Source organism: Equus caballus, chromosome 11 (assembly GCF_041296265.1).
Source record: "Equus caballus isolate H_3958 breed thoroughbred chromosome 11, TB-T2T, whole genome shotgun sequence".
Classification (NCBI taxonomy): domain Eukaryota; kingdom Metazoa; phylum Chordata; class Mammalia; order Perissodactyla; family Equidae; genus Equus; species Equus caballus.
Window position 1 is genome coordinate 2,867,438 of NC_091694.1, and position 26,266 is coordinate 2,893,703.

Here is a 26,266-nt window from a genome sequence, read left to right on the forward strand (position 1 = left end):
ACCGCTGGCCAGCGGGGCCCAGGGGGCCCAGCGACGGCTGAAGGAGTGGGCACAGGATCAGCACCAGCCTGCCCAGGGTGGGGCATACGCCACCTGCTGGGTCAGTGTGGCCTGGGGGATGAGCATGTGGGCTCAAGTGGGTGCTCTCCGCATTCCCATCAGCCGGTGCCCAGCCCCTGCCCAGGGGCAGCGATGTGACCTTCCCGGATGCTCCCTGCTTCCCGGGCGCCATTCCCACTCAGCAGAGGGCGGCTGCAGCCACCCAAGTGGATCTCCTCTTGGACCCATGAAGGGCCTGTTGTGGCAGAAGGTTAGGGGTGTGCGGCGGGCACCTCCTGCAGCCACTGCATCTTTACCCGGAAGCAGCACACGGGCTGTGGGGCTCGGGCCAGAGGATGCAGCGGCTTCTGTCCCCAGTGCAGGAGAAAGCTAGCTTGTCTGGTTCCAAAGCCAGGCTCCTTCCATCCCCCATTCCCGCCACTGTCACTTCTCTGCCTCGTAAAACAGCCCGACAGGGCAGCTCTGATTGCAACTCTGGGAGTGAGGGGCAGAAGAAGAGGTGACAGTGCAATGGGGTGGGGAGGGACCACTGAGAGGCGGCTGGAGGGAGAGAGTGAAGTCACAGCCCATGTGGAGGCAGGTACCTCAGGAGGACAGCCCTGGACAGTGATGCCTGGGACGCCTGCCAGCCAGGCTGCCCACACCTGCTGACCATGTGCAAGGGGGACAGAGGTGGGTGCAGCCTGTGGACAGGCGGTCCACGGCACGTTCCCTTCCTTGTCGTGTGCCTCCCCTACCTTGTGAACGTCCCTGATCTTTCGCCGCAGCTCTATCTGCTTGTGGTGGAAGTCTGTCCGGGTGAGCAACTTCCTGTCTGTCTTGCCCTGCCCCTCGGCCTGGGTCACGATGGTCTCTCTGCGGGCGACGGCCAGCTCCATGTCTCGGATCATCTTCTCCTGCTGCTTCAGCAGCTGCGCATGCTTGACCTGGGGACACAGGACAAAGGGGCTGGGGCGGGAGGCCGAGACACGGCTATGCAGGATAGCGGCCAGCGCTGTCTCCTGCTACACCTGACTGAGCCAGCAGGGAGACCACCAGGGTGATGCCGCTGGAGGGAAAAGGAGCCTGGGGGCATCATCAGCTGGTCAGAATGATCTTAAAGTCCACATAAAGAATACACAGCCACGCAGGCCAACAGAGAAACCGTCAGAGATCAGGGAGGTGAGGAGACAGGAGGACTGCATGCATCTGGGATCGGATCCTGGAGCAGAAAAAGGACGTCAGCCAAAGACACGGGGAGATGCGGTTAGAGTCTGTGGTTTGCTTAACTGTATTGCACCAAGGTTAATTTCTTAGTTGGGATAAAATGTGCCGTGGTTTTGTGAGGTGGTGACAAGAAGGGTCTGTGGGACCTGGGGCTGGGGATTGGGTTGTAGTGGGAGATGGACCATAAGGGGCACGAGAGAGCTTTCTGGAGTGGTAGAGTGTTCTAGGTCTTGATCGTCGTGGCGGCATACATGTGTACTTGTGTTGAAACTCATCAAACTGGACATTTAAAATAAATGCATGTTATTGTGTATAAGTTATGCTGCAATGAAGTTGATTTAAAACAAAAAAGGATAAACAGGCAAGAATCCCCAAGTTATGGTAAGAATGGTGGTGGGAGACCTAGCCCACCAGGTTTAAAACGCACCGTGACATGCAGAGTGACAGTCACCAAATGCTCTGCACTGGCACAGCCTTGTCACAATCTCAGCAGAGCAGAGACAGCAGGATGAGCATGGGATGGGGACGGCAAGGCATGGGGACAGCACGGATGTGGGGAGCTGCTCTCACCAATGTGGCATTCAATTTAGTGAGAAAGCACAGATTATTGGCTACCTGCTGTCAGCATAACTCACTCCCAGCTGAGAGAAAATAGAGCGGGACCCCTACTTCACACCATAACCCCAAATAAATTCCAGGTGGATTCAAGATCTAAATATGTGCAAACCCTGGAAAAGGATTTAGGACTATATTTGTGCAACTTCAAGCTGGGGGGACCTTCTTGAGTAATACAGGAAACCCAGAAACCATAAAGAAAGAGACTGATATGTTAGACAACTAAACATTAAAAACATTCTGAGTGATAAAAACACCCTGGACAGGGTGGAAAGGCAAATGGCGGACTAGAGATTTTAGTGTCTGTAATCGGTATTAAAGACGGGGGTTAGGGGCTGGCCCCATGGCCGAGTGGTTAAGTTTGCGTGCTCCGCTTCAGCAGCCCAGGGTTTCGCCAGTTTGAATCCTGGGCACAGACATGGCACCACTCGCCCGGCCATGCTGGGGCGGCGTCCCACATGCCACAGCTAGAGGGACCCACAACTAAAAAAATACACAAGTATGTACCAGGGGGCTTTGGGAGAAAAAGGAAAAATAAAAATTTAAAAAAAAAAAAAAAAAAAAGACAGGGGTTAGCAACCCCAATGTACAAAGAGCTCCTAAAAATTGTTAAGAAATAAGAAAACAGCCCAGTAGGAAAATCAGCCAAAGATATGCACAGGCAACCTCTAGATGAAGAAATGCAAATGCGAGCACACACACACAGGCACGCACCCACAAGGGCACACACAGGCGCACACATACACCCAGAGGCGCATTCTTGTGTTCAGTCCCCCCTGGTAAGCCAGCAACGCAAATCCACAGAACACTGAGAAACCTCTTTTCACACATGGATTGTCAGATATGATAAAGACTAGTAAACAAATGAGTTTAGCAAAATCACAGAAACAAAGCCAATATCTAAAAGTCATTTATATTTCTGTATACTAACCATGAGCAATTGGAAATTGAAAAATTAAAAAGTGCAATTTATAACAGCACCAGAAAACATGAAATACTTAGCTATAAATTGAACAAAACATGTGCAAGCCCTGGATGCTGAAAACTAAACACACTGACGAGGGAGCTCAGACAAGGGCTAGTAAATGGAGAGATGTATGGGGCTCCCAGATTGGGAAACTCAACCAGGCGAAGATGTCAGTTCTCTCTAAACTGATGGATAGATTCAGTGCGACCCCAATCATGATCCCAGCAGGAATTTTTGTAGAAATCGACAAGCTGATTCTCAAATTTTTATGGAAAGGCAAAAAATATAGTGTAGACAAAACAATTGTGAAGCAGAAGGACGATGTTGGAGGAATCACACAAGTGTGGAGCTGTAGGAAGCAGGACAGCGTGGAACCGGGGAAGGGACAGGCGCTAAGTGGAGCACAGCAGAGAGCCTGGACCCAGACCCACGCAAGGTGGCCCACTGACTTCGACAAGGGAGAGAAGGAAATGCAGCGGGGAAAGGACAGTCTTTTCAATAAGGGAACTGGAACAACCTGTGAAAGAATTAACCTCCATCCGCAACTCGCAACACACACAAAAATTAACCCCAAATACATCATGGACCTTAATGGAAAACCAAAAAGTATGAAGCTTCTAGAAGAAAACAAAGAGAAAATCTTTGTGACCTCGGGTTAGACAAAGATTTCTTAGATGGACTGCCACAGCGACCCGTTAAAGAACAGACCGAGTATTAGACTTCACCACCACGATGGATCTCAACACACTGATGCGTCTGAGTGAGAAAAGCCAGACTCGGAATGCTTCACGCTGTATGGTCCATTTATGCGACATTCTGGAAAAGTCAAAACTACGGGACGGAAACGGACTGGTATGTCAGGGACTGGGGTGTGGGAGGGCGGACTGCAGGGCACGGGGGAATCTGAGGATGGCGGAAATGTTTTCTATCGTGAAGTGGTGGTGGTTTCATGGCTGTTATGTCTTTTGTCAAAACTCACAGGGCTGTATGCCACAGAGGGTGAACTTTTAGTCAATAAAATACCTCAGTTTAAGACAAGGCTGGCAGACTGACTACACCAGCACTGCCAAGGCTGTGGGGACACAGCCGTCCTCCCATGCTTCATGGAAGAGGCATCCGTCCCACCCTAGTGCAGGGAAGAAGCTATAAACTCTTTGACCCAGCCATCTTACTGTTGGGAATCTAGCCTACGGAAAACAAACAAAAACCAGCAAGTAAGGGCATCATTGTAACATTGTTTATAGACACAAAACAACAACAAACTGGAAACAGTCTGAACGGGATCCACCTGCGAATGTTTCCATAAATTACCATGTATCCACGGTACACTCTGTAACTGGTAAAGAATGCCTTAATGTCCACATCATTTTTTTAAAAAATAAGTTGCTGAGCTATATGTGAAGATCCTTTTTGTTAAGAGAAAAATCGCCACCAACTGGAGGGGCGGGAGAAGGCAGCCCGTGTGCGCGGGGACGCTCCGCGGCGGGGTCCTGACCTGCCGCAGCAACATGGTGGCTTCTGTGGTTTGAAAAGCCAGTTAAGTGGAGTGTTTTTAAAACTTATCAGTAGCATATGCATTTGATCATAATTCCTCCGAACTCAACAGCCAGAGGGGCTATGATTAAAAACGGCATTGTCAAAGTGATGTCACATTTATTTTTATTAACTGCTCTGATTTGTATCCTTACGGCCCTGAACCTTTGACTCAATGATGGCCTGTGATTTAATTACCGGCCTTTTTTAAGGTAATGAAATCCAGCTAAAGATGACAGTGGAGAGAAACACACGGCTCCGACGGAAAAGATGGGTGCGTTCTTTGAAGCTATTTGTTGAGCGAGAATTTTTTTTGGTACAATAGTGGGATACATTTCATAAACAGGTGGTGAAATTCAGAGGTCACAACCAGCGTTTAAAAATATCGGAGTGCACTGATTGCACGGAGTAAGGATAAAATGGTGGTTCATGAAATACCGTGCATAGAGCCGTGTGGCCTACAATTATTTCAGTGCAGTGAGGACAAAAGCTGGACAGACCCTGATGTAAGAGGACGCAAGGGAACAGTGCATTTCGCTTGTGCGCTGTGTGGGAGCAGGTCCCTTCCCGGGTCCCCAGCTCCCCTGTTCCCCTACCCGCTCCCACCCACCTTCATCCTGTGGATCTCTGCCTTCATGGCCCGGATCTCTGTCTGGCCGGTCTCAGAATCCACTGAGGCACGCATCTCTTTTGCCAGTTGGATTTTTTTCTCCCAAAGCATGATCTGGTGTCTTTAAAGGAAGGAGACCAAGTGTAAGAGCTGGAGAAATTAAGGAGATTTCTTTCTGATGCTTCGGTGAGCTCATGCGCGAAGGACTCACTCAAAATGGAGAACCCACAGTGCGGTGATTGACACTCAGGGCTGAGCGGAAACTGAGCGCCGTGTTCCATACTTGGGGGTGGGCTCCGAGCAGGAGGGTCAACACTGTGACCAGGTGTGATGGACTGCAGGAGACCCTCGGCCCTCCTGTCTGAAGCGTCGCGCTCCTGTGGCTGGGGCTGTACGTGAATGCCCAGGCACGGAGCGAAGGGCTTGACTGTGAAATAGGAAGACATTGCCCCATTCTGGGACTAGGAGATCAACAAATCCCCCAGGCCTGACATCCTCTCTTTTAAGTTCTGCTGGCCTGCCCAACCCAGGGCAAAGGGGGCTGTCCCATCCTGGAGACCGGAGTGGGCCTGGAGCCTCAGGGGGTTTCCGTGGGGATGGCACAGCCTGGGGTGGAGGGTGAATGTGCGGTCCTGCTGTACCTCCCTCTCTCCTCCCTCTCTTCTCCACACCCCAGAAGCTGTGCTCCCCAAATACAGTGCTGGGGGATGCGGGGTTGGGGTAAGGTGGGGCTCACAGGCTGGACCCCATAGACACCCCCCACTTCTGGGGAAGGCCCACTGGCATCCTGGGCAGGGGCAGGGTGGCATCTGGTTTGCCAGGGACTGAGGGGGCCGAGGGTGGTGGGAGGGATCTGCGCCCACAGACACAGTCACAGCCCAGACCAGCTGCCAGCACTGGCCTCTCCTGCCCGGGTATGGTGCCCCGGCCACATGTGGCTACGGACCACTTGAACATGGGTGAGTCTGAATGGCCGTAAGTGTAAAATACACAGCAGATTTCAAAGACTGAGTATGGAAAAAAAGAATGTAAAATTCAAATTCCAGTGTCTACCAAGAAAGTTTTATCGGAACACAGCCGCATCCATTTGTTTTGTGTGGTCCATGGCTGCTTAGAGCTATGACGGCAGAGCTGAGGGGCTTCAACAGGGACCACAGGGCTCGAGAAGCCAAAAGTATTTACCATCTGGCTCTTTACAGAAAAGATTTGCCAACTCTTGAAATAGACAAACTTCTGGCACAAAGAGAGGAAGAGCGAGAAAGACGGACAGAGAGAGACAGCAGCATGTGTAACTTTAGGAGGAGCTGAGAAAAGTGAATGTAAGTGATAGACGTTGACAGAAGCAGCAGCAAAAAGCCTGAAGAGGGTAACAGCCTAGAAGCTGCTAAAATGCTGGCACAGTCACCTGCTCCCTGCTGTGCTCTGAATGCTTGTGTCCCCCCCACAGTGACATGTTGGAATCCCAATGCCCAACGTGATGGAATTAGGAGGTGGGGCTTTGGGAAGTGACTAGGTCATGAGGGTAGAGCCCCATGATGGGATTAGCGCCCTCATAAAGGGGACCCGACAGAGCCCCCTTGCCCCTTTCACCCTGTGAGGACACAAGGAGAAGTCTGTAAGCCAGAAGAGGGCCCTCGGCCGGTCATGCTGGCACCCTGACCTTGGACTTCTGGCCTCCAGAACTGGGAGCAGTAAATTTCTGTTGTTTATAAGCACCGGGTCTGTGGTGTTCTGCTGCAGCAGCCCAGACGGGCTAAGACGCCCTGCAGAAGCATCGGCCCCAGGGTTTATGTGTAGGTTCCATCAAACTCCAAGAATGGCTGATGCCTCTGGCGCTCAGCCCTTCCAGAGCACATGGCATCGCTCACGACGCACCCTCAGTGGAGGTGGGGATCACGTGCACGGACGGAGAAAGACAGCCACGGAAGTGTAAATGCTTCAAGGGGAAGCACGTCAAACAGCCCCATTTGTGTTTAGAAAAAGCAGCAGCAGAAAAAGAAGTATACATACACGGTGGTTTTCTGGTAAAGGAAGAGAGCTGGAATTATGTGTGACTTTCCCTTTTGACTGCGCACACAGTTATAGCTTAAAATGCTGACAGTTGGGGACGGATTACTCTTACAATCAGGCACCATAAAAATAATATAATTTTCAAAAAGTTTATCCCAAAGAAAGCCTCTCGATTTCCAGTGATAACTGGTTTGGTGGGAGGGCTTCCCCCGGGGGCGAGAGACCAGAGCCCTGCAGTGACAGCCAGCTGTTCTCTGGGATCCTCCAGCGTGGGTTCCAGAACCGCTCCCCAGGCGGTTTTAAATGGATGGTGGATGCCCACGGGCTCCACAGGGCAGTGGCATTTAGAATCAGTGCACCTGGGGCTGGCCTGGTGGCAGCGTAGTGGTTAAGTGCACATGCTCTGCTTTGGCAGCCTGGGGTTCACAGGTTCAGATCCCGGGTGTGGACCTAGCACTGCTCGTCAAGCCACACTGTGGCGCCATCCCACATAAAATAGAGGACGATTGGCACAGATGTTAGCTCAGGGAAAATCTTCCTCACCAAAAAAAAAAGAAAAAAGAATCAGTGCACCCAACATGGGCACTCACTCTGCCTCCACCAGGTTGTTCAGGATGGCCGCCTTCTCCTCTTTGAGCTGGTCCAGCTTCTCCTGCATCTCGATGGTCTCTCTCTCAGAGGCCTGCATCAGGAGGGACGAGGGCGGCTGTGGGGTGCACGCTGGAGGACACGTGTGCCCACATACGTGCCCCCCTCCGTCAGCCCTCGGGCCAAAGGGCCAGAGACCGTGTGCCCCGGCTCGGGCCGAGGGGAGCCGACCTTCAGCGAGCGCACGAACTCGTTCTCGGTCACCAGGTTGTCCTGCTGCAGCTCCTCGGAGCAGGTGCGGTTCTTGCTCATCAGCACGTTGAGCTTCTTCAGGTCGTTGTCCAGGTCCTTCATGTGGCGCTCAATCTCCTTCTGCTCCTTCTTCTCCTGATCGATCTTGTCTGCGGCAGAGAGCGAGGATGCCGAGGGAGCAGCCCGGGGAGGGTGGAGCCCTGGCCAGCCCGGCAGCCGCATTCCCAGAGCAGGGGGCGGGGTCTCTCCCCACAGCACCCCTCCCGCCCGCTGTTCCTAGGGGTGCCCCCACCCTAGTCCCGTCCCTGCTGGGCCAGAGGAGACGGAAGCGGTTTCTTCCTGGCCACTTCGTTTCCAAAGCCAGACCCTTTGAGGAACTGAAAGGACCCTGGCATGGATGACCAATGGGGGCATGTGTGTGTGTGATGATGGAGAGCAAGCTCCCCTCCCCTGAGGACACTCAGGCTCCTTCCACTTTGGGGACGTTGTCCACACTCAGACACTGAGACTCCAGGAAAGGCGAGCCCTGCCCCCCGGCCCTGTCCAGGCCGAGCTCAGGAGCCAGGGGTGGAAAACAGACCCTAATCTCCAACAAGCGAGTTTGGGTGCCCCAGGGGCAGAGCAAGAAGGTGGCAAGACCGCTGGGAAGAAATGGTATATGATGTGTCCAGGAGGAGTGGGCCCGGACCACCGAGCAGCATTTCCCGTGGCGCCACGTGGCGGGGCTGACCTGATGGATCCCTGGTCAGAGACCAGGTGGGACCAGGATGCCTCAGCGAGTGGCCATGTGGGTGGATGGTGGCCTGGGAAGGGTGTCCGCTCCCTCTCTGGACACCTTGGCACATTGGAGACCCTTGGGACCCAGACCCAGCCTGGGCAAGACAGGGGCTGGGGGAGCCCGGGGACCGTTTTCCAACTTTCCTCTCTCTGGGAGGCCTGAAGTCTGTGAACTTAACAAGTTCAGTAAATTTTCTCAACGACTTCCACCATGACTGCAAACTGGCTGGCCAGTCAGGGCACCGGCTCATCTTTACGCAATGGGATGTGAGCCCCGTTGTGGTCTGCTGTGAAGCTTTGTGAACGTAAGGCGGTGGGCTCCACCGTGGACACCCCGCCCTGGGAGGTGGGCCCCCGCCCAGCCGCGGAGTCGCCTCGGACGCCGAGCGCAGGGCAGCTCTTACTCTCTATTCGCAGCTTCTTCTGCTCCAGGATGTGGAGCTCCTTCTTGAACATGGCCAGGGAGCCCACCTGCTCCTCGCACTCCTGCGTGGCCTTCACCATCTCCTGCTGCAGGCGCAGCCAGGTCACCTGGGCCTGCGTCACGTGGGCGTTGTATTCCTCGATCAGCTTGGTCAGCCTTTTGATTTCAAGCTCCAGGGGCCCCATCTCTTCCCCCTGAAAAGCAAAATGAGCCTCCTTGTTTCAAAGGTCTGCTTTCTGGGTGGGCTGCCGAGGGCTGGGACCCCGAGTTCGTGCATCTGTCCTGGGTGGTGGAGGGGGGGCAGTATTCAGAGGGTAGGGCCTCATCATTGGGTTCCCTCCCCGAGGGCCCTGGCCATATGCCCTGGACCCGCTGTGGGAAATACAGGTCACAGGGGGGCTCTGAGGCCCCCTCATCTTGCCCCTGCTGGCGTGGCCCCACCAGGCCACAGCCATATAAGGGTCGGCAGGGACCCCGTACCCCAAAGGGGCTTTGAAAGTTGTCTTTTAACAGCGCACCGTCAGGGTCAGGGTGTTCACTCCCTTAGAATCCATTTGGGTTGGGGCTTTCACAGGGCCCTCTGGATTTTGGGGTCTACCAGAGAGCACACCCCCAGCCACCTGTCCCACTCCGGGACTTGAAGCCCGGGGGGGTCCTTAGGTTAGAGCTGCCTGGATAACCTACAGGACTCGTCAGACCGCTTGCCTCAGAGGGTCGAATCCTGCCTGCCACCTGTCTTTGTATGGTCCAAGGGCCGTACAAAAACTCAAAAGAAGAATATCTCGTGCCAGGTGAATATGGAATTCAAATTTTAGTGGCCATAAATAAGGTTTTATTGGACATGGACACGCCCATCTGTTATGTACGGCCTATGGCTCCTTTCTCACGATGGCAGGGGTGAGCTGGTGGCGACAGCGACCATCTGGCCCACAATACCTGTCATATTTATTAACTGGCCCTCGACAGAAGAAGGTTTGCTGACCCCTGACACACAGCTTCCCACACACTCGCCACTTCACTGGGGGCAGAAGCTCACGTCTACATGGAAGCAGTTCCTGAAATGGCCAGGTGCAAATATCAGCCAGAGGTGCCTCCCCGGCCCTGGGGCCTTACCCCCATCTCGGAAACCATCTGCTCCAACTGCTTGTTGAAGAAGTTGATGAGGCCTTGCTTCCTCTCGATCAGGATCGTGCGCCTGGAGATCTCGTTCTCGCTGTTGGTGATGAGGACGTTGACTTTTTTCACTTCCTGGTCCAGCTCGGCCAGCGTCTTCTGATGCATGTCCAGCCTGCAGCTGGTGTTCGTGATGTCCAGGGTGGTCTTGGCGATGTCACCGTCAATTTTGGAAAGATGTGTCCCCTGAATTCGCAAAAGGAAATATGTCTGAACATTTTTTTTCCAGGGGCTCCATGTGAGCTGGCTTGCCTGCTAGGTCCTCGAACACCTGGAGAAGTTCCAAAGCACGAGCAGGAGTGGGCTGGCTTTCTCTCCTCCTCAAGGACCTGGCAAAGGACCTACTTGCTGGAACCCTAATGGTGACTTCTCACAAAAAAGGAAGATAACATTATTGTTTCTTCTTCTTAAACAAACAGTAACATACCTTGTGGGGAAATGTGAAAATACAGGCGAGGAAAGAAGAGAACATCTTAATCACCCACAATTCTGCCACACGGCTAGCCACCACCATGTGGAATCTGTCCTCCCCTCCAGTCTTCATACAAACCCCCGCCTTCCCCCAAAACACAAAAGCAGGATCACACTCTACACATAGATTTGTAAGCTGCCTTCTAATTTGACAAATCTTGTCTTCTGCTCTTATGCTGCATCCTTTTTGCTGGCCGTGCAGTACTCTGTCGTATTTGAAACAAGGAAGCAAGTCATGGTTGCCGTTAGGCATTCCCTCAGCCGCTCGACAACGGTCAATTGAACGCCTGGTGGCTGCTGCAGGCAGTTGTTCTGTTTGGTGAAAAAACCAAGATTCCCGCCCTCTTTGAGCTTGTAGTCTGTTACCAAAATCCCTAGTCTAAGTAATGCCATGGCAAACACTTAACAACGACTTCTAATTTTCATTCATGGGACAGATGTCCTTACACTCTACTGAAAACTGGACACAGTCCTGGAAAGAAAAGATCCCACTGTGAGCTGTGAGCCCTGGGTCTCGCCAACCTTGGGTTCTGGGGGTGGAGCAGCCGAGGGCGCCTCGGGGCCACTCGCTGCCCTGAACGTCTGACCAGCCCACCCAGTCTCCTCTGCTGCTCTCAGAAGACAGATTCGCTGGGATGCCCTCCTGCGACAGAGGGTTTATCATAAGGACATTTGTGAAAATCAGGAAGGGAGGCAGTGGCAGTGCCAGCCGCTCAGGCTCACTCTGGGAACCAGGTCCTTTACCCTGGTCTCTGTGGCTCTGCTCGGACCGCACCAGCCAGCCCCTCGCCCCCTGTGGCCCATGCAAAACCTCAGCCCTCTCACGGCCCGTGGCTCCCAGGCCCCCAGGGTCATCTCGGCTCCTCCGCCCATGACTGGGCTGGGTCTGTGTCACATGCACTCTCTGACTGGCCACCATGAGTGACTTTCCAGGACACCCAACATTCCTAAGTTTTAAAGCCAGACCCTGCCCACCTGGAGCAGAAGCTTCCAGCATCTCAAGCCACCCAGTTCCCCGTGATAAGGTTCTTGGGCCCTCTAGCCCCTCTGCGCTCAGGCCATGCCACACCCCTCTTTCTTTGCCAAGGTTGTCTGGGATCGCCGGGGTCTTCACAGGGGCTCCCACCTTCCTCTCTGCCCAGCACTCGCCCAGCCCTGTGGGGGCTTCAGATCCTAGGCCCCTTTCAGCCACCAGCCAGACCAGCCAGAACACCCGGCCTCTCCAGGCTCCGGTCCTGGGCTGTTGCTTCTCCTTGTTGAGAGCACCCTGGCCCCTTCCCGGGATGTCAGCACTGCCCCTGAATTAATGGTCTAGACCCCACCATCGACTGGACCCACACTCCATCTGGACCCTTCTCCGGATGAATCCGTCCATCCACAGCCTCTGCTCCTTGTCCCAGATATGCCCCGCCCCGCCTGCCGCTGGCCCACTGGCCCACTGGCCCACTGGCCCACTGGCCCACTGGCCCGTGAAGTTTTTGAGGAGTTCAGAAAAAGAGCCCCTTTCAAGAGCTCACTTGCTGGTCCGGGGGCAATTGTAATGCAGGAATGTTGGCCCGAGACTCCCTACTGCCCTCCTCTGGACATCGGTGGTAGTACATGTGCCACACCCACCGGCTGCTGGGGGCCTGGGGACCCGCCTCGGTGGGCAGGTTACTCCACACCCACTGTGCTCCTCAGCTTCTCCAGTGCACCCCGGGGCCCATAGTTTTGCTCCCAGTAGGTGATCTTGCCCTCACTTCCCAGAAGAAGGACCGGCAGGCCTCTGCAGGCATCAGCCAGGACGGCCCAAGGAGACCCTGCAGTGTACAGTCTTAGTTCCAGCCCTGTCTCCCCACTTCCTTGGCACAGCCAGGCCAGGAGTCAGCTGCCCTCCTCCCAGGTGTCTGGGAGGGGTGAGGCCTCAGGCTGCCAGCCAGGTAAACAGTGGCTCTGCCCTCTGGGAGGAGAGGTGAGCCCCGCTGGTGGGCGACCCACCACTTTTGGCTCAGCTGGGCCCCCTCCTGACCAGTATCCACCATGACAACAATGGTGATGGCTGACATCTGGGGCGCACGGCCTCTGGCCCTCCCCAGGCACGAATTTTTGCTTGAATTTTAATAAAAATTGCTCGAATTTTAATAAACGGTTAGATTTAATCCTCTGACACCTTCGAGGTGTCTTGTACCAGGCAAGAGAGTGAAGGCAGAGGCCCAGATGACACGGGAGCAGGACTCACACTCTTGACCTAAGGCCGGAGAGGCCCGGCTCCCCTTCCTCTCCTACCTCTCAGAAGGGCCTGGGTTGCAGCCATACAGGTGGAACCTTCCGGTGGGGCTGAAATATGTTCATGTGGCTGCTGTTACACGAATTGACGAGGTTGGACAGGACTCAGCTCCCCCACTGAGACTTAAGTGGGGAGCCAGGGACAAGCCCTCTCCTGGGCTGTGCCCTCGGCCTGGCACAGGGTGTGGTGGCCTCAGTGGGATCCTCCGAGGGGACCCACTGACACAGGGGACTCCAGTGGGGGTCCCACCAAGGGAAGAGGCGAAGAAGAAACAATTCAAGTACGGAATTGCTTTCTGAGGACACAGGGACCCCATCACAGTGTGGAGCAAAGCAAGACCCCTGGGAGAGCAAGAGACAGCTCATGGCAGGGGTCCCAGGCCGGGAAGGTCAAATCACACTCCGGGACCCCCAGGCCAAACCTCGGCGAGCAGAGGCGCTGGAATCTATTGAAAATGCTCCCACCCTTCGACCCAGGGCTTCCGCTGCAGCAATTCATCCTTGCACACGTGGGCAAAGATGCGCGAGCAAGCATGCCTGGTGCTGAGTTACTCACAATATTGAAAACCAAGAAGCAGCCTGACGTGTCTGCCGAGAGAGTCGTTAAATGAGTCCTATGTTGTTTAAGGTGTGCGTCCATGTGTGTGCATGTTTGAGTGTGTGAGTATGTCTGTGTGTCTGTGTGAGTGAGTGCATATTAGTGTGTATGTGTGAGTGTGTGCGCACATGTGAGTGTGCTTGCTCGGGTGTGTGCATGGGGATGTGGATACGCAAGTGTGTTCGTGCGTGCGCATGTGTTTGCTGGCATGTGTGAGTATGAGCACGTGCAGTTAGAAAAATTTCCAGAAGGAAATATACCGAAAATTTAGAAGAGATTATCTCTGGATGGTGGAGTTACAGCTGCCTTATTTTCCTCTTTATTTCCTTTCTGTGCTTCAGGTTTTTGTTTTTTTTTTTTAAAGATTTTATTTTTGGGGCCGGCTTGGTGGCACAGCAGTTAAGTGCGCATGTTCCGCTTCTCGGCGGCCTGGGGTTTGCCGGTTTGGATCCCGGGTGCAGACATGGCACTGCTTGGCAAAAGCCATGCTGTGGCAGGTGTCCCACCCATAAAGTAGAGGAAGATGGGCACGGATGTTAGCTCAGGGCCAGCCTTCCTCAGCAAAAAGAGGAGGATTGGCAGTAGTTAGCTCAGGGCTAATCTTCCTCAAAAAAAAAAAAAAAGATTTTATTTTTCCTTTTTCTCCCCAAAGCTCCTGAGTACATAGTTGTGTATTTTTAGTTGTGGGTTCTTCCAGTTGTGGCACACGGGACGCCGCCTCAGAATGGCCTGATGAGCAGTGCCATGTCTGCACCCAGGATTCGAACCGGCGAAACCCTGGGCAGCCGAAGTGGAGTACGTGAACCTAACCACTCGGCCACGCGGCCGGCCCCTATTTTTCAGTTTTTTTACAACAAAAATGCATTGCTTTTACTAGAAAGAAATGAAAAGTGAATAGACATGCTGAGGCCCCCTTGCTCACACTGAATCCGCTGTGTGTGGTCTGCTCCCGCTGAGCGCCGCCTCCCCGTGCCCACGGTCCCTGAGGGCGCCCGTCCCCCGCGGCTGCGGTGTGAGGAGGTGGCATACCAGGTTGGTCTTCTCCTTCTGGATCTTCAGGATGAGCTGGTAGAAGTACTTGGTCATCTTGTTGGAGGTCGTGTGCTCCTGCAGCTTCTCCGCGATGGAGGCGTCCGTCTTCCTCCTCAGCTCCAGCTCCTGCTGGGCCGTCTGGTGGATGGTCTGCAGTTCGCTCATCACCGCCGCGTATTCCTGGAAGGGAAGAGTCAGAGGGCGGCCGCTGTTAAGGAGGCCTGGCAGGCAGGCGCTGCCGGGTGGGGCCGCGGCCGTACCACGTGGGCCTTGCCCATCTCGTCCTCCGTGGCCTGCAGCGTGAGCCGGTAGGTGCCGAACTCGCTCTGCAGCGCCTCCTGCTTGCTCAGGCTCTGCGCGGTCAGTTTCTGCATCAGGCTGGCTTCCGTCTCCACCCGGTTCAGGATGCTCGCCAGCTTCTCATTCTTTTCCTCCTCCTTCACGATGGATTTCTTATAGGCTTCGATCTCACCGTCGATGGACTTGACTTGATGCTGGCATTCGCTGCCGAAATCGAGAGAGTAAAGAACACCAGTGCGTACGGTGGCCCCCACTCAGAGGAAGCTCACTGAACGGAGAGGAATAAAGTAGGAAAACAACTCTTACAATAGTAGCCGAAACTTGACTACTATTTTCTAATATATTAATAGAACTAGCAGCTATTTCAAGCCCAGGTCTAAAAGTCTTTTAGTATTATGATTACAGGAGAAGGAAGGGGAAGGGAGCTAAGAACTGGAGTGGGCTCTGTGCTGTGGGGTTGTCACCCACCCGTCCTCTGCAGTCATGACAATGATGCTGGAAAGGAAATGCTGTTACTCCAGCTTCCTCGATGTGAGCACTGCAGCGCAGAGCATTTGAGAAGGGTGCTCCCTGGCCCTAGTAATGGTGTTGCTGGGAGAAACCCTCGATGGGGGTCCCTTCAAATTCTACTGTTTACCCCTCAGTGTGCTGGCCGTGGAAATACCTATAATTAATGTCAAGTTAAAAATACAGATACTGATAGACAGATGGCCAACAGGCGCATGAAAAGATGCTCAACATCACTAACCATTAGGGAAATGCTAATCACAACTACAATGAGATATCACCTCACACCAGTCGGAATGGCTATAATCACCAAGACGAGAAACAACAAATGTTGGAGAGGGTGTGGAGAAAAGGGAACCCTCACACACTGCTGGTGGGAATGCAAACTGGTGCAGCCACTATGGAAAACAGTATGGAGATTCCTCAAAAAACTAAAAATAGAACTACAATATGACCCAGCCATCCCACTACTGGGTATCTACCCAAACAACTTAAAATCAACAATCCACAGTATCATATGCACCCTTATGTTCATTTCAGCACTATTTACAATAGCCAAGACACGGAAGCAACCCAAGTGCCCATCAACTGATGACTGGATAAAGAAGATGTGGTGTATATATATATACAATGGAATACTACTCAGCCATAAAAAAGACAAATTCATCCCATTTGCAACAACATGGAAGGACCTGGAGGGAATTATGCTAAGTGAAATAAGCCAGATAGAGAAAGACAAACACTAGATGATTTCACTCATATGTGGAATGTGAACAAACCCACGGACAGAGAAAACAGTTGAGTGGTTACCGGGGGGTGGGGTGGGCACAGGGGTGAAGGGGAGCCCCTACGTGGTGATGGACAAGAAATAACGGACAACTGAAATCTCACAGTGACGTAAACTATTATGAACAATTAAAAAAATTAAAAAATACAGATACTGGATTATGGAATCTGAGCTTGTGTGTGTGTGAGAGGTGTGTTTTCGGAGCTGTCCCGCCGTACTTCACACATGCCTTACAGCATCTTATCCTTCAAATAAATTCATATTCAAAAATTCAGAAAGGACTTTCTTCTTGAACTAGAATAACAGCTTTGACATTTTTCTCACATCTACTCCAGGGCCTTCAATGCTCTTCCCAGCAACCTGCTACTATCTCTTAAATGTCTTCCCAGATATATTCCATGCGTATATAAGCATTATGTTTGTGTGCACATGAGTGTTTCTTTCCACTTAAAAAATTACAGGTGGTAGCTTATATATCCTGTTCTGCACCTTACTTCTTCTCGTGCTGTGTCTGAGATGATCAATATCAGTGCACATAGAAATCTCCTTAATTCTTTTCAGCAACCAGAGAGTATTCCAAATGAGGAAGTGTCATAATTTCATCACCCTCATTGATACACGATTAGGCTCTTTCCAGTTTTCTGGTCCTTTTCTAGTTTCATCAGTGTAGCAATAAACATCTGTACACATAGAAAAAGATCCAGGAGAGATACACTACGTTCATTCGGCAGAAAATTCGCTATCACTAAGGTGTCAATTCTCCCCAAACAGACCAGGAGACTCAGTGCAACTCCAGTCATGATCCCAGAGGGCATTTTTTCCCCAGAAATTGACAAGCTAATTCTAAAATTTATGTGGAAATCTAAAGGACCTAGAATTGCCAAAATAATTTTGTAAAAGGAGAGCGAAGACTGCCCCTGTCTGATTTTAAGACCGTCTGTAAAGCTATAGTCGTCAAGCACTGTGGTGTTGGCGGGAGAACAGACAGACAGATCAGGGGAACAGAATAGAGAGTCCACAGGCTGACACACACCAACACACGCACGTACGCCCGCTTCATCTTTGACGAAGGTGCCACAGTGTCTCAACGGAGAAAGGACAGTCTTTCGACAGTGCTGCCAGGAGAACTGGAGAGACATGTTGAAAAAAGACCGAACCTGGCCCTCACACCATAACAAAAATTAACTTGAAATGGATTGTATACCTAAATGGAAGAGCTAAAATGATAAAACTTTAGCAGAAAACATAGGAGAAAATCTTTATGGCAGGTCAGAGTCAGGCAAAGGATTTCTTAGAGAGGACATAAAAAGAATGAACTATGAAAGAAAAAAAAATGAATAAATTGGACTTCATCAAAATTGAAAACTTCTACTCTTCAAGAGATGCTGCTGAGGAAATGAAAAGACAAGCCAGACAGGGAGAAAAATATTTTCAAGATGCACATCTGATAAAGGACTTGTATCCAGAATATATGAGAACTCATAACTCACTAATAAGATAAACCACTCATTTAAAAATGAGCAAAAGACACTTTACCAGAGAAGATACATGCATGGAAATAAGCACACAAAAAGATGCTCACCGTCATTAGTCATTAGAGAAATGCAAATTAAAACCTCGATGTGACACCACGACACATCTACTGATGGCTGGATGTAATGGCTAAAATTAAAATGACGACACTATTGGGTGTTGGTGAGGACGGGAGTCCCTGGGAATCTCGTACACTGCTGGTGGGAATGCAAAAGGGGACAACTCGCCTTGGAGAACACCTCGGCAGTTTGTTATAAAGTAAGATATACACTTACCAGCAACCCCCACACCGAGGTGTTCACCCAGGAGAGAAGGAAACAAACGTCCACACTAAGACCCGCCCAGAGTGTCACAGCAGCTTTATTCACGATACTCCCACACCAGAGACATCGGCACGGCCATCAGCTGGTGAGGAGATACACAGGTTTGACGTATCCATGCAGTGGAATACTATTCAGCAACAAGAAGGAAGGCACCACCGATCTCGCAGCACCAGGAGGGCTCGAAAAAGCACGACGACGCTCAGTGAAAGAAGCATGACGAGAAGAGCCACATGCTGCAGGCTTTCATTTACGTGACGTCCTGGAAATGACAGGACTCCAGGGACAGAATCAGACCAGTGTTTGCTGGCGGCCGGAGGTGGGAGAGGTGCTGACTTTGGGGGTGAAGGAAATGTCTGACATCTTGAGTGTACGGGGGTCACGTCCCTCTGTCCATTTGCCAGAACTCACTGAACTGTGCACTCCAAAAGGATAACTTTTGTACATAAATTAACCTCAATAAACCCGACAAAATTAAAAAGGTACTCATTTTCTTTTTAGGAAGTAGCAGCCTCATAAATGTCTAAAATCTGACAATGAAAATAAGATGTCCAATTTAAAAAAGACAGAGTTACAAATCATACGACGGAAGTCTGAATGCTCGCTACAGCATATGCGTGGGGGAAGAGCTGCCTGCGAGGACCTAAAACGCTAATAAATTGTCCTTGTCACAAAAGGAGAAAGAAGCTTTTTGAGTTTTTCTGGCTTGTTTTGAGAAGTTTCACGTGAAAATGACTCGTTTCCTTTGAATGTATGACTTTCAGCGTTTCCTGCGGTCTCAGTAGGGACCGTTCACCTGTGGTTGGGACCCACTTTTGTGCGATTTTGTCACTAACGTTGCAAAGATTCGATGGGTAGCCCCCATCTCTAAAGGGCCGGCGTGGCGGGGACCGTCTTCTCTCCATGTCACAGGCTGGCTTCACCCATGGCTGCCGGGTCCAGTCCATGAGACATGCCCTCCAGCCTCGGGGAGCCCCGGCGGGGGACGGCCACTCTGTCTCCTTGAGTGGGAAGGGGGGACGGGACACGATGTGTCGTTAGGGCAATCCCTAAGGGTCTCCCCCACACCCCTTTAACCAGCTGCTCTCTGTGGTCACACGGTGGGCCTGGTCTCCAGGGTTGCAGGTGTCCTAGGGCACAGGGGACGTTGGCGGTGATGGGCGCTACCTGCCAGACCCCAGGCTGAAAGAGGTCCACTGCAGCCGCCCCGGCAGGGTTCCAGTCCAGCTCACCCCACACTGCCTTCCACTCCCCCCTCCTCTTCCGCAAATGTGGGTAATGACAGAGCCGTCCTCCGAGGGTCTGCGGGGCCAGGCCAGACCAAGCTGAGCACGGCCTGTCACACGGGAAAAGGGCAAATCGTGTGCCATTATTGCCTTGCTCTGGATTCCACGTCTGACCCTGTTCAAGGCTGAGTGGACGGAAGGACCAAGGCTCCCCCGTGGCGACTGTCGACCCTCCTCCTGCTCTCCCTTGCTCCGGCGGGCGACCCACCCCCACACTCCGCTCTGAAGGGAACTGTCCGCGGGAGCTGCCTCTGTCGTTGTTAGGATTCAGGGAAAAGGAAGCCTGGAAGGTGTGGGGCCCACCCCTCGGCTACCTTGTGTCAGCCCTGGACCAGCTGAACTGAACGGAAGCACACGTGTCAGCCTTCCCCCTGCATTCTTGTGTCAGTGTGCAACGCCCCTGCGAAACGGGGAAGACGGCAGGGAGTAGCTGACAAGGAACGCGCCGGCTTTCAGCTAAACTTGCAGCTTATGTATGAGACACGTGGGGGCAAGATTATGGTGCCCCCCTCCACCCAAAAGACAGGGAAGTCAGATCGTTTTCCAAGAGTTAAATTGTGGAATTGACGTTAGGTGAAGAGACAAACAAAGAGAATGAAAAAGAGAAAGTACCAGATTTGACTGGAACCTAATTAAGGACATGGAGTTATCTGGAAAAATCACATAAGCATCAAAGTGGGGGGGAGGGTGATGGAGGAGGCAGGATTGGCACAGAGGCAAGCGCCCCGGGAGGGCTGCAGGGGTACCTCTTCCTGCGTGGCCGGGCTGCCTGGTGCTCCGGGGAAGAAGCGGGAGGCAGGCAGGCTGGGGCCTCGACGTTCCCACTGCTGAGCTGTTCCCTGAGCGGCGGGCCTGTGTTCGTTCCCAGATAAGCATCGGGGGCTTTGGTGCTTACATTTCCTAGTGGACACGAGCAAATTGGCATTCTCATTTCTCTATCAGCCTCTGGCCAGCATTCACCAGATGCATTCTCGACGTGACGGCAAAAGCCAGCTTCAGAGCCAGCGGGGCCTGGTCCGCAGGGACCTCACAACGCCCAGACAGCTGCCAGGTGCTGGCATCGTGGCCAACTTCCTGACCATCCACCAAGAATATCAGCATTTTCATCCATTTTTTAAAAAATGGACGAACTCATTGAACATCGATGAGTTGGTATTGGGTATTTGGTTCAGTTGTTGAACTGGCCTAGAATTCATCGGCAATGCAATATTTCATTTTTGCAACGCCCTGAACTTCTGTTAAGCGGTCTTGGGTTTCCTTCCTCAGACCCATCTAGGTGGAGATGGCACATCTCTGCAATTATGATTCACAATTCTCCCAGCATCCTGCACAGCCCACGCCTTATGCAGGTGGACCTCGCTCCTCTGCAGCCGGCGTACGGAGTCGAGAGAGGACAGCTGAGCTGCACGCAGCACTCTACCCCCTGTTGTTAGAGGGGCTGTGCCTTTTGCTAAAATATTCACTGAACATTCCATGCACACATATTTTAAAAACATGATATCATTTTTTTCTTCAATCAGATTGGCACAACCCAAAAGTGGGATAGCACACCGAGCTGTCATGGGACTTTGGAACGCCCCTGGTGTGACCATCACAGCTTTACTTAGAAACACCTGCCAGACCTGCGCATGTGCGCACCCTGGAACCTGGAGCTTCCAGGCTTGATAGAGAATATAACATAGTTACATAGCATAATATAAAATATAACAATCCTGGACACTGGTAGGTATGGCGACACCGCAAGAGAAAAGGAGTGTGAATACCCCAGATACCCCCTGGGAGCCTTCCCCCTAGAAGCTCCCAACAGAACGCTTCGTGGTGGAAAAAGAAGGAATGAATGGTCTTTATATTTTGATTTGGAAAGATCTCCAGGACGTGTTGTTGAATGAAAAAAGCAAGACACAGAACCCCGTACACAGCACGCTACCTCGGTGCAACAAAGAAACGAAGAGCACGGATACCTGGATTTTCTTATGATGGCGCAGAATGTCTAGGGAGGGAAACCCAGGAAACCAGGAGCACTGTCTGTGGGAAGGGGCACCGGGCGATGCAGGACGGGGGAGGGAGAGAGACCTCACTGGATGCGATTCTACAAACATTTTTAACCAAGCGGCTGTATTATCTATTCAAAAGATTAAATTAAAAAAATAAAGAAAAAGGAGGGGTGGCCAGGCCACATCTCGGAGACGCTCGGGGACAAGGCGAGGATGGAGGGGCGCGGGGGGCACTCTGGGTTAGTCCTGGAGGCACAGGAGCGCTGGACAAGAGGGGGTCCCGGAGGTGGTACCTGCACCCCAGTCCTTGCAGGGGAGCGTAGGCGGCGAACCTCAGCCTTGACCGACTCCAGGTCCGCATCAGGCAGAAGGAAAATGCTGCCCAGACGCCAAGGCCTTTGCCACAGCAAACGCTCGGGAGGGAGCCCCGGCGAGGGCAGGGCAGGTGAGGCCTGCGTCCCAGCCCCCCAGCCCCCGGCGGCCCTGGTTCCTCCACCTGCACATTCAGAGGGAATTTGCCTTCACAGTCCCACAGCTCTCCCTTTGGCTTTACGTTGTTGACTCAGGGAGGCGGAGGAAATGGACACTTTTAATTCAGCGTTATTCGTGTAAAAATGTCCTGTTTTAAAACAATCATACATGCCTTTTTCGTTTGTTTGTTTGTTTTTTAATCACAAGACCAGGAAGGAAAATTATCTCCTCGTCTTGCAACCACCAGAAACCGTGCTGCGGGACTGACAAAGCGATTCACTCATTCACTCCTTCCCACGTTCAGCGACTCTTTCGGGGGCACCCGCTCGCTGCCAGGCTGTGTGCTGGGCGCCAGAAGTGGAGGCCGAGTTGAAGGCACCTCCAGAATTGGGGGATCACATCTGGGTCCCCATAACCCTGGGCAGTTTGGGGAATTAAGGGGGCGCTGTGCCTGGAGGCCCCCGACCCAATACCAGGCTCAAGCCACACGTGCACCCCTTGCTAGAAGTGAGGGAGGGGGACGCGAGGAGGGGGCCTCCTGCTTCCCCTTCGAGGGGAGATTAAAACAGGATTTTGGTTGGAACGCAGCCCTGGGCAGCACAGCCGAGGAGGGATGGAGTTTCCGCACACAGGTGGTGAGGCTGCAAATCAAAGGGACACCTTTATCTCCCAAAGATAAATACCGCTTTCTCTTTCCTCTCTCTCATTGTTTCTCCTTAATCCTCCCAGGAAATCTGAGTGGGAAAGCTTTGCTGCCACGGAAAGTTTGAAAGGACTTAAGAAACGCTGAGATCTTGGGGAACAATACGGGAGCTTTCAGGTCGGAAGCGGGCTGCAGGTGCCCCCTTTGTGCTCCTCGCTCACCTGGGATGGGGTGGGAGTGCGTGGTCCACGCCCGGCCCGCCTCCGCCTTTCCCACACATCTCTCTCCTGCCCCGGCCCCGCCTGCCCCCTGAGCCCCCTGGCCCCACCACTGCGGCACACCGGAAGTGGGGGAGGCCCATCCTGGGAGCCCATACCTGAGAGCCTCCTGGATGGCCCTGTGAGCCTCGTCGCGGTGCTTCATGCCCACCAGGCTGGTGGCCCACTGCTGCAGGATACGCTTTTTCTCCATGGTGATGGCATCGATTTCTGTGCAGGCCTGCGGGGGGGAGTTGGGGTGATGTGCGTGTTGGTCTTATTTCATTTTGCTCAAAGCCCCAAAGAACGTCGAGAGCCCCAACTTTCCTGAATCAGCTCCTTGCCTATGTCACCCTCGCTTGTCTTTATCGTGCACCAGCAAAAGGATAACCGCAAAACAAAATACAGCCCTAAAGACTCCTGGGACCCCCGTTTGTGCCTTTACTCAGGGTCCCCTGGCGCCCGGTGCCAGGGGTGAGAGGAGGAGGCAGCTGGCCGACATCCATCGACACCCGCCCCATGCCAGACCCCAAACACCGGGGTGAGCGGAGGTCCTTGATTCTCACTATGCTCCCGTCCACACACCGGAGCTCAGGCCACACAGGACAGGCGCAGCCTCGGTGCCTGGCACCCCTTCCTTTAAGGAGCCCACACTGGACGGGGGGCCATTTGTTTGCAGAATGACAGCTGGATGTGAGCGTGCTGTTGGGAGAAGCGTGGCCTACCCAGACTGGGGACAAGGAAGCAGAGCTGGACGGGCAGGTGGGTGGGGTGGACAACGTGGTCCAGAGGTGGGGATGGGATGAGCTGAGGCTGGATGTCCCAGATCGCAGTGGTGGTGGGGACCAGCTGGGATAAGGCCTGGGCTCACGCGGGGAGGGCCTTGAAATCAGGAAGAGGGCTCCGGAATTCACTGCAAAGGCAAGGGGGTCTCCCCTATGCTTGGGGGCAGAGGCTAAGGGCTGTTCGCAGAGTATGGCTGCCTGGGCTGCGAGCTCAGGATTAGGTAGGCGACCTCGCCTCCTTGTCCCCTGTGTCCCTGGCTGTGACATGGGTACAGTAACAGTACCACGTCCTGGGGCTGTAGTATCAAATGAGGTGACGCCTATACGCCCAGCTCGTTCTTGGCTCCATCACACTCGCTGTTTTGAGTGGTACCCAGAATGTCCTGACAGATCAGCCCTAACGGAATCCTTGCACCATTAGCGAGCTGGTGGAGTGCTGAATTACAGGAGGGGGCCGGCTGAGACCCTCATATGTCACTAGCATCTTCGTGTCCATGTCGAGCCCCAGCAGGGCCTGCTCACGGGGATGGTCCAGCCCTGCCTGGTAGGTGCTGGAGAACATCAGAGAGGACTCGAGCGCTCACAGGACGATAACAGGGCAGCGCTGGGTGTGAAGGAAGCATCCCCCAGGGGAAGCCACTCTTGGTTGGGAGGGTTAAATCATCTACTCATCATTATTATGGAGCATAAAATGCATGAATTAATTATACTATGATCGGTGAAACATTTCCGTATTTGGGTAAGTTGTTCGCTGAGGAGGCTTCTGTGTGCCAGGGAGCAGGTTATCACTGGCCCAAAGTGCAGTGGCAGGCACCTGAACCCACCAGTCTCTTCCCCAGGCTGGGCTGTGGGGCTGGCGGGCCAGGGGCGGGCATCTCCCCACAGTGCTCCCGGAGCCGCCGGACAAGGGTTTGCTACCCAAGCTGCAGGCTGAGAGGCAAAGATGAGGGCAAGATTCAGTCTTTGGATGTTTTAGACACCCTCCTTACTAACGAAAAATAAGTGAGCGTTCTATGCGAATTAGAACATGCAAATAAGTTGGGGCCAGCCTCGTGGCTGAGTGGTTAAGTTCTCACACTCCGCTACCGTGGCCCAGGGTTTCACTGTTTTGGATCCCGGGTGTGGACATGGCACCGCTCATCAGGCCACGTTGAGGTGGCGTCCCACATGCCACAACTAGAAGGACCCATGACTAAAATATACAACTATGTACTGGGGGGATTTGGGGAGAAAAAGCAAAAAGAAAGAAAAAAAAACATGCAAAAAAGCAAAAAGAAAATAAATTTTCAATAATCCCCCGACTTAGAGTTAACCATTTCTAACACCCCAGTGTTATCTTCCTCTGTGTGTGTGTGTGTGTGTGTGCACCAAATCATATTCTAAATACTGTTTTGTAACCTAGAGTTAAAAATTAGCATATTGTGAACGTCAGCAAACACCTGCTTCGTTGGTGGGATAGCTTCCACCACATGGATGTGTCCCCACGTGTTCCACCAACGCCTTCTTTGTGGGACCTTTCTTTGCTATTACACACCACAACTGTGTCCCCAGTGACTCTCCATCCGTTTGGTTTGTGGGGTTTTCAACATACAAAATTTTGCTCTCGTGCCTCTCTGGTAGTTTCCCGGAATGAAGGCCGAGCAGGGACGTTTGGGAGGGAGCAGGGGAGTGTCCTTGCCCACACCAACTACGATATTGTCTTTGAAGAAAGATTTAATCAAGACCGATGTGCATTTTCACTATCAGCGCGGGAGGCCCATTCCCTCTGCCTTTTCTGTCTTTGCCATCGCGGTGGGAGAACGCCCTGCCACACGCTTCTCTATCATCCATTCCTCATTCATTCCTGCATGAACGTCTACGGCGCACCTGCCACGGGCCACGTGTGGTTCTGACGTGGGAATGCAGGACGAACAGCCCAGGGGTGGCCCTGCCCCGGCGGAGACACACCCAGCAGGGAGCAGCGGGCGCCACTGAAAGACGTAACGAAAGAAAACTCTGCAGCTTCGGGTACACCATCACCATGCAGCAGAAACGTGCCTGGGTCTTTCTTACTGATTTTTCGACACCTCTTGATACTACCAAACGCACTCATAGTTGAAAGCCTGTCTTTCCTGGTGGGTCTCCCGTCTTTTCCTTTTGCTGATGGTGTCGTTACCCACAGAACCTGTGGTTGACGTGGTCCACCCTCCTTGCCTTTTCCTTTGAAGTGTCTGCTTTCGGTGTTATGCTCAGAAAGGCCTCTCCAACCCACGATTTTACAGACATTTCTCTTATATTTTCTTCGGTACATTTCCCCCATTTAAATACTTGATCTCACCTGGCATTTGTTTTAGTGTGAGGTATGAGGAAAAGATTTAATTTTTTTCCCCAAATGATTAACTCAATGTCCCAACACCACTGCATGCATGATTCACTTGTTCTCCACTAATTTCTAATCTGCTACATTCTTCTATAAACGTCTGCTTGTTTCTGGACTCTCTCACAGGCCCCCACGGCCTGGCAGTCTGTCCCGGATTCCGGTAACAAGTTATTTTAGCTTCTAGGGCTCTCTAGTATACTTCCCTATTTGGGAGGGCGATGCTGGGGTGACCCACCACCCCGGTTTGTCCGGGCCTCTCCCGGTCTTAGCATGGAAAGTCCCATGTCTCAGGAAAGCCCTCAGTTCCAGGCAAACTGGGACAGCGGTCCCTTCATGAACCTTTCCTTCCCCAAACAAGTCTTGGCTAGTCCTCTGAATTAAGAATCGCTTTGCTAACTAAAAAATTGGGTTTTTTTTCCTGAGATTCCTATTGGAACACATTG

At 52.6% G+C, this 26,266-nt stretch overlaps 1 protein-coding gene across 2 annotated transcripts in view; it reads right to left on the reverse strand.

Moving 5' to 3' along the window:
* CCDC40 (coiled-coil domain 40 molecular ruler complex subunit) overlaps window positions 1-26,266 on the reverse strand; it is a 48,502-nt gene that overhangs the window by 3,625 nt on the left and 18,611 nt on the right. For both annotated transcript variants that reach the window (XM_070226816.1, XM_023651866.2), the window contains exons 11-19: window positions 22,799-22,920; window positions 14,842-15,085; window positions 14,579-14,761; window positions 10,156-10,401; window positions 9,023-9,236; window positions 7,821-7,990; window positions 7,592-7,683; window positions 4,992-5,112; window positions 798-986 (exon numbers count right to left, since the gene is read on the reverse strand). In XM_070226816.1, the coding sequence (XP_070082917.1) occupies window positions 798-986; window positions 4,992-5,112; window positions 7,592-7,683; window positions 7,821-7,990; window positions 9,023-9,236; window positions 10,156-10,401; window positions 14,579-14,761; window positions 14,842-15,085; window positions 22,799-22,920 (1,581 nt within the window). The remainder of the gene's footprint in view (window positions 1-797; window positions 987-4,991; window positions 5,113-7,591; window positions 7,684-7,820; window positions 7,991-9,022; window positions 9,237-10,155; window positions 10,402-14,578; window positions 14,762-14,841; window positions 15,086-22,798; window positions 22,921-26,266) is intronic.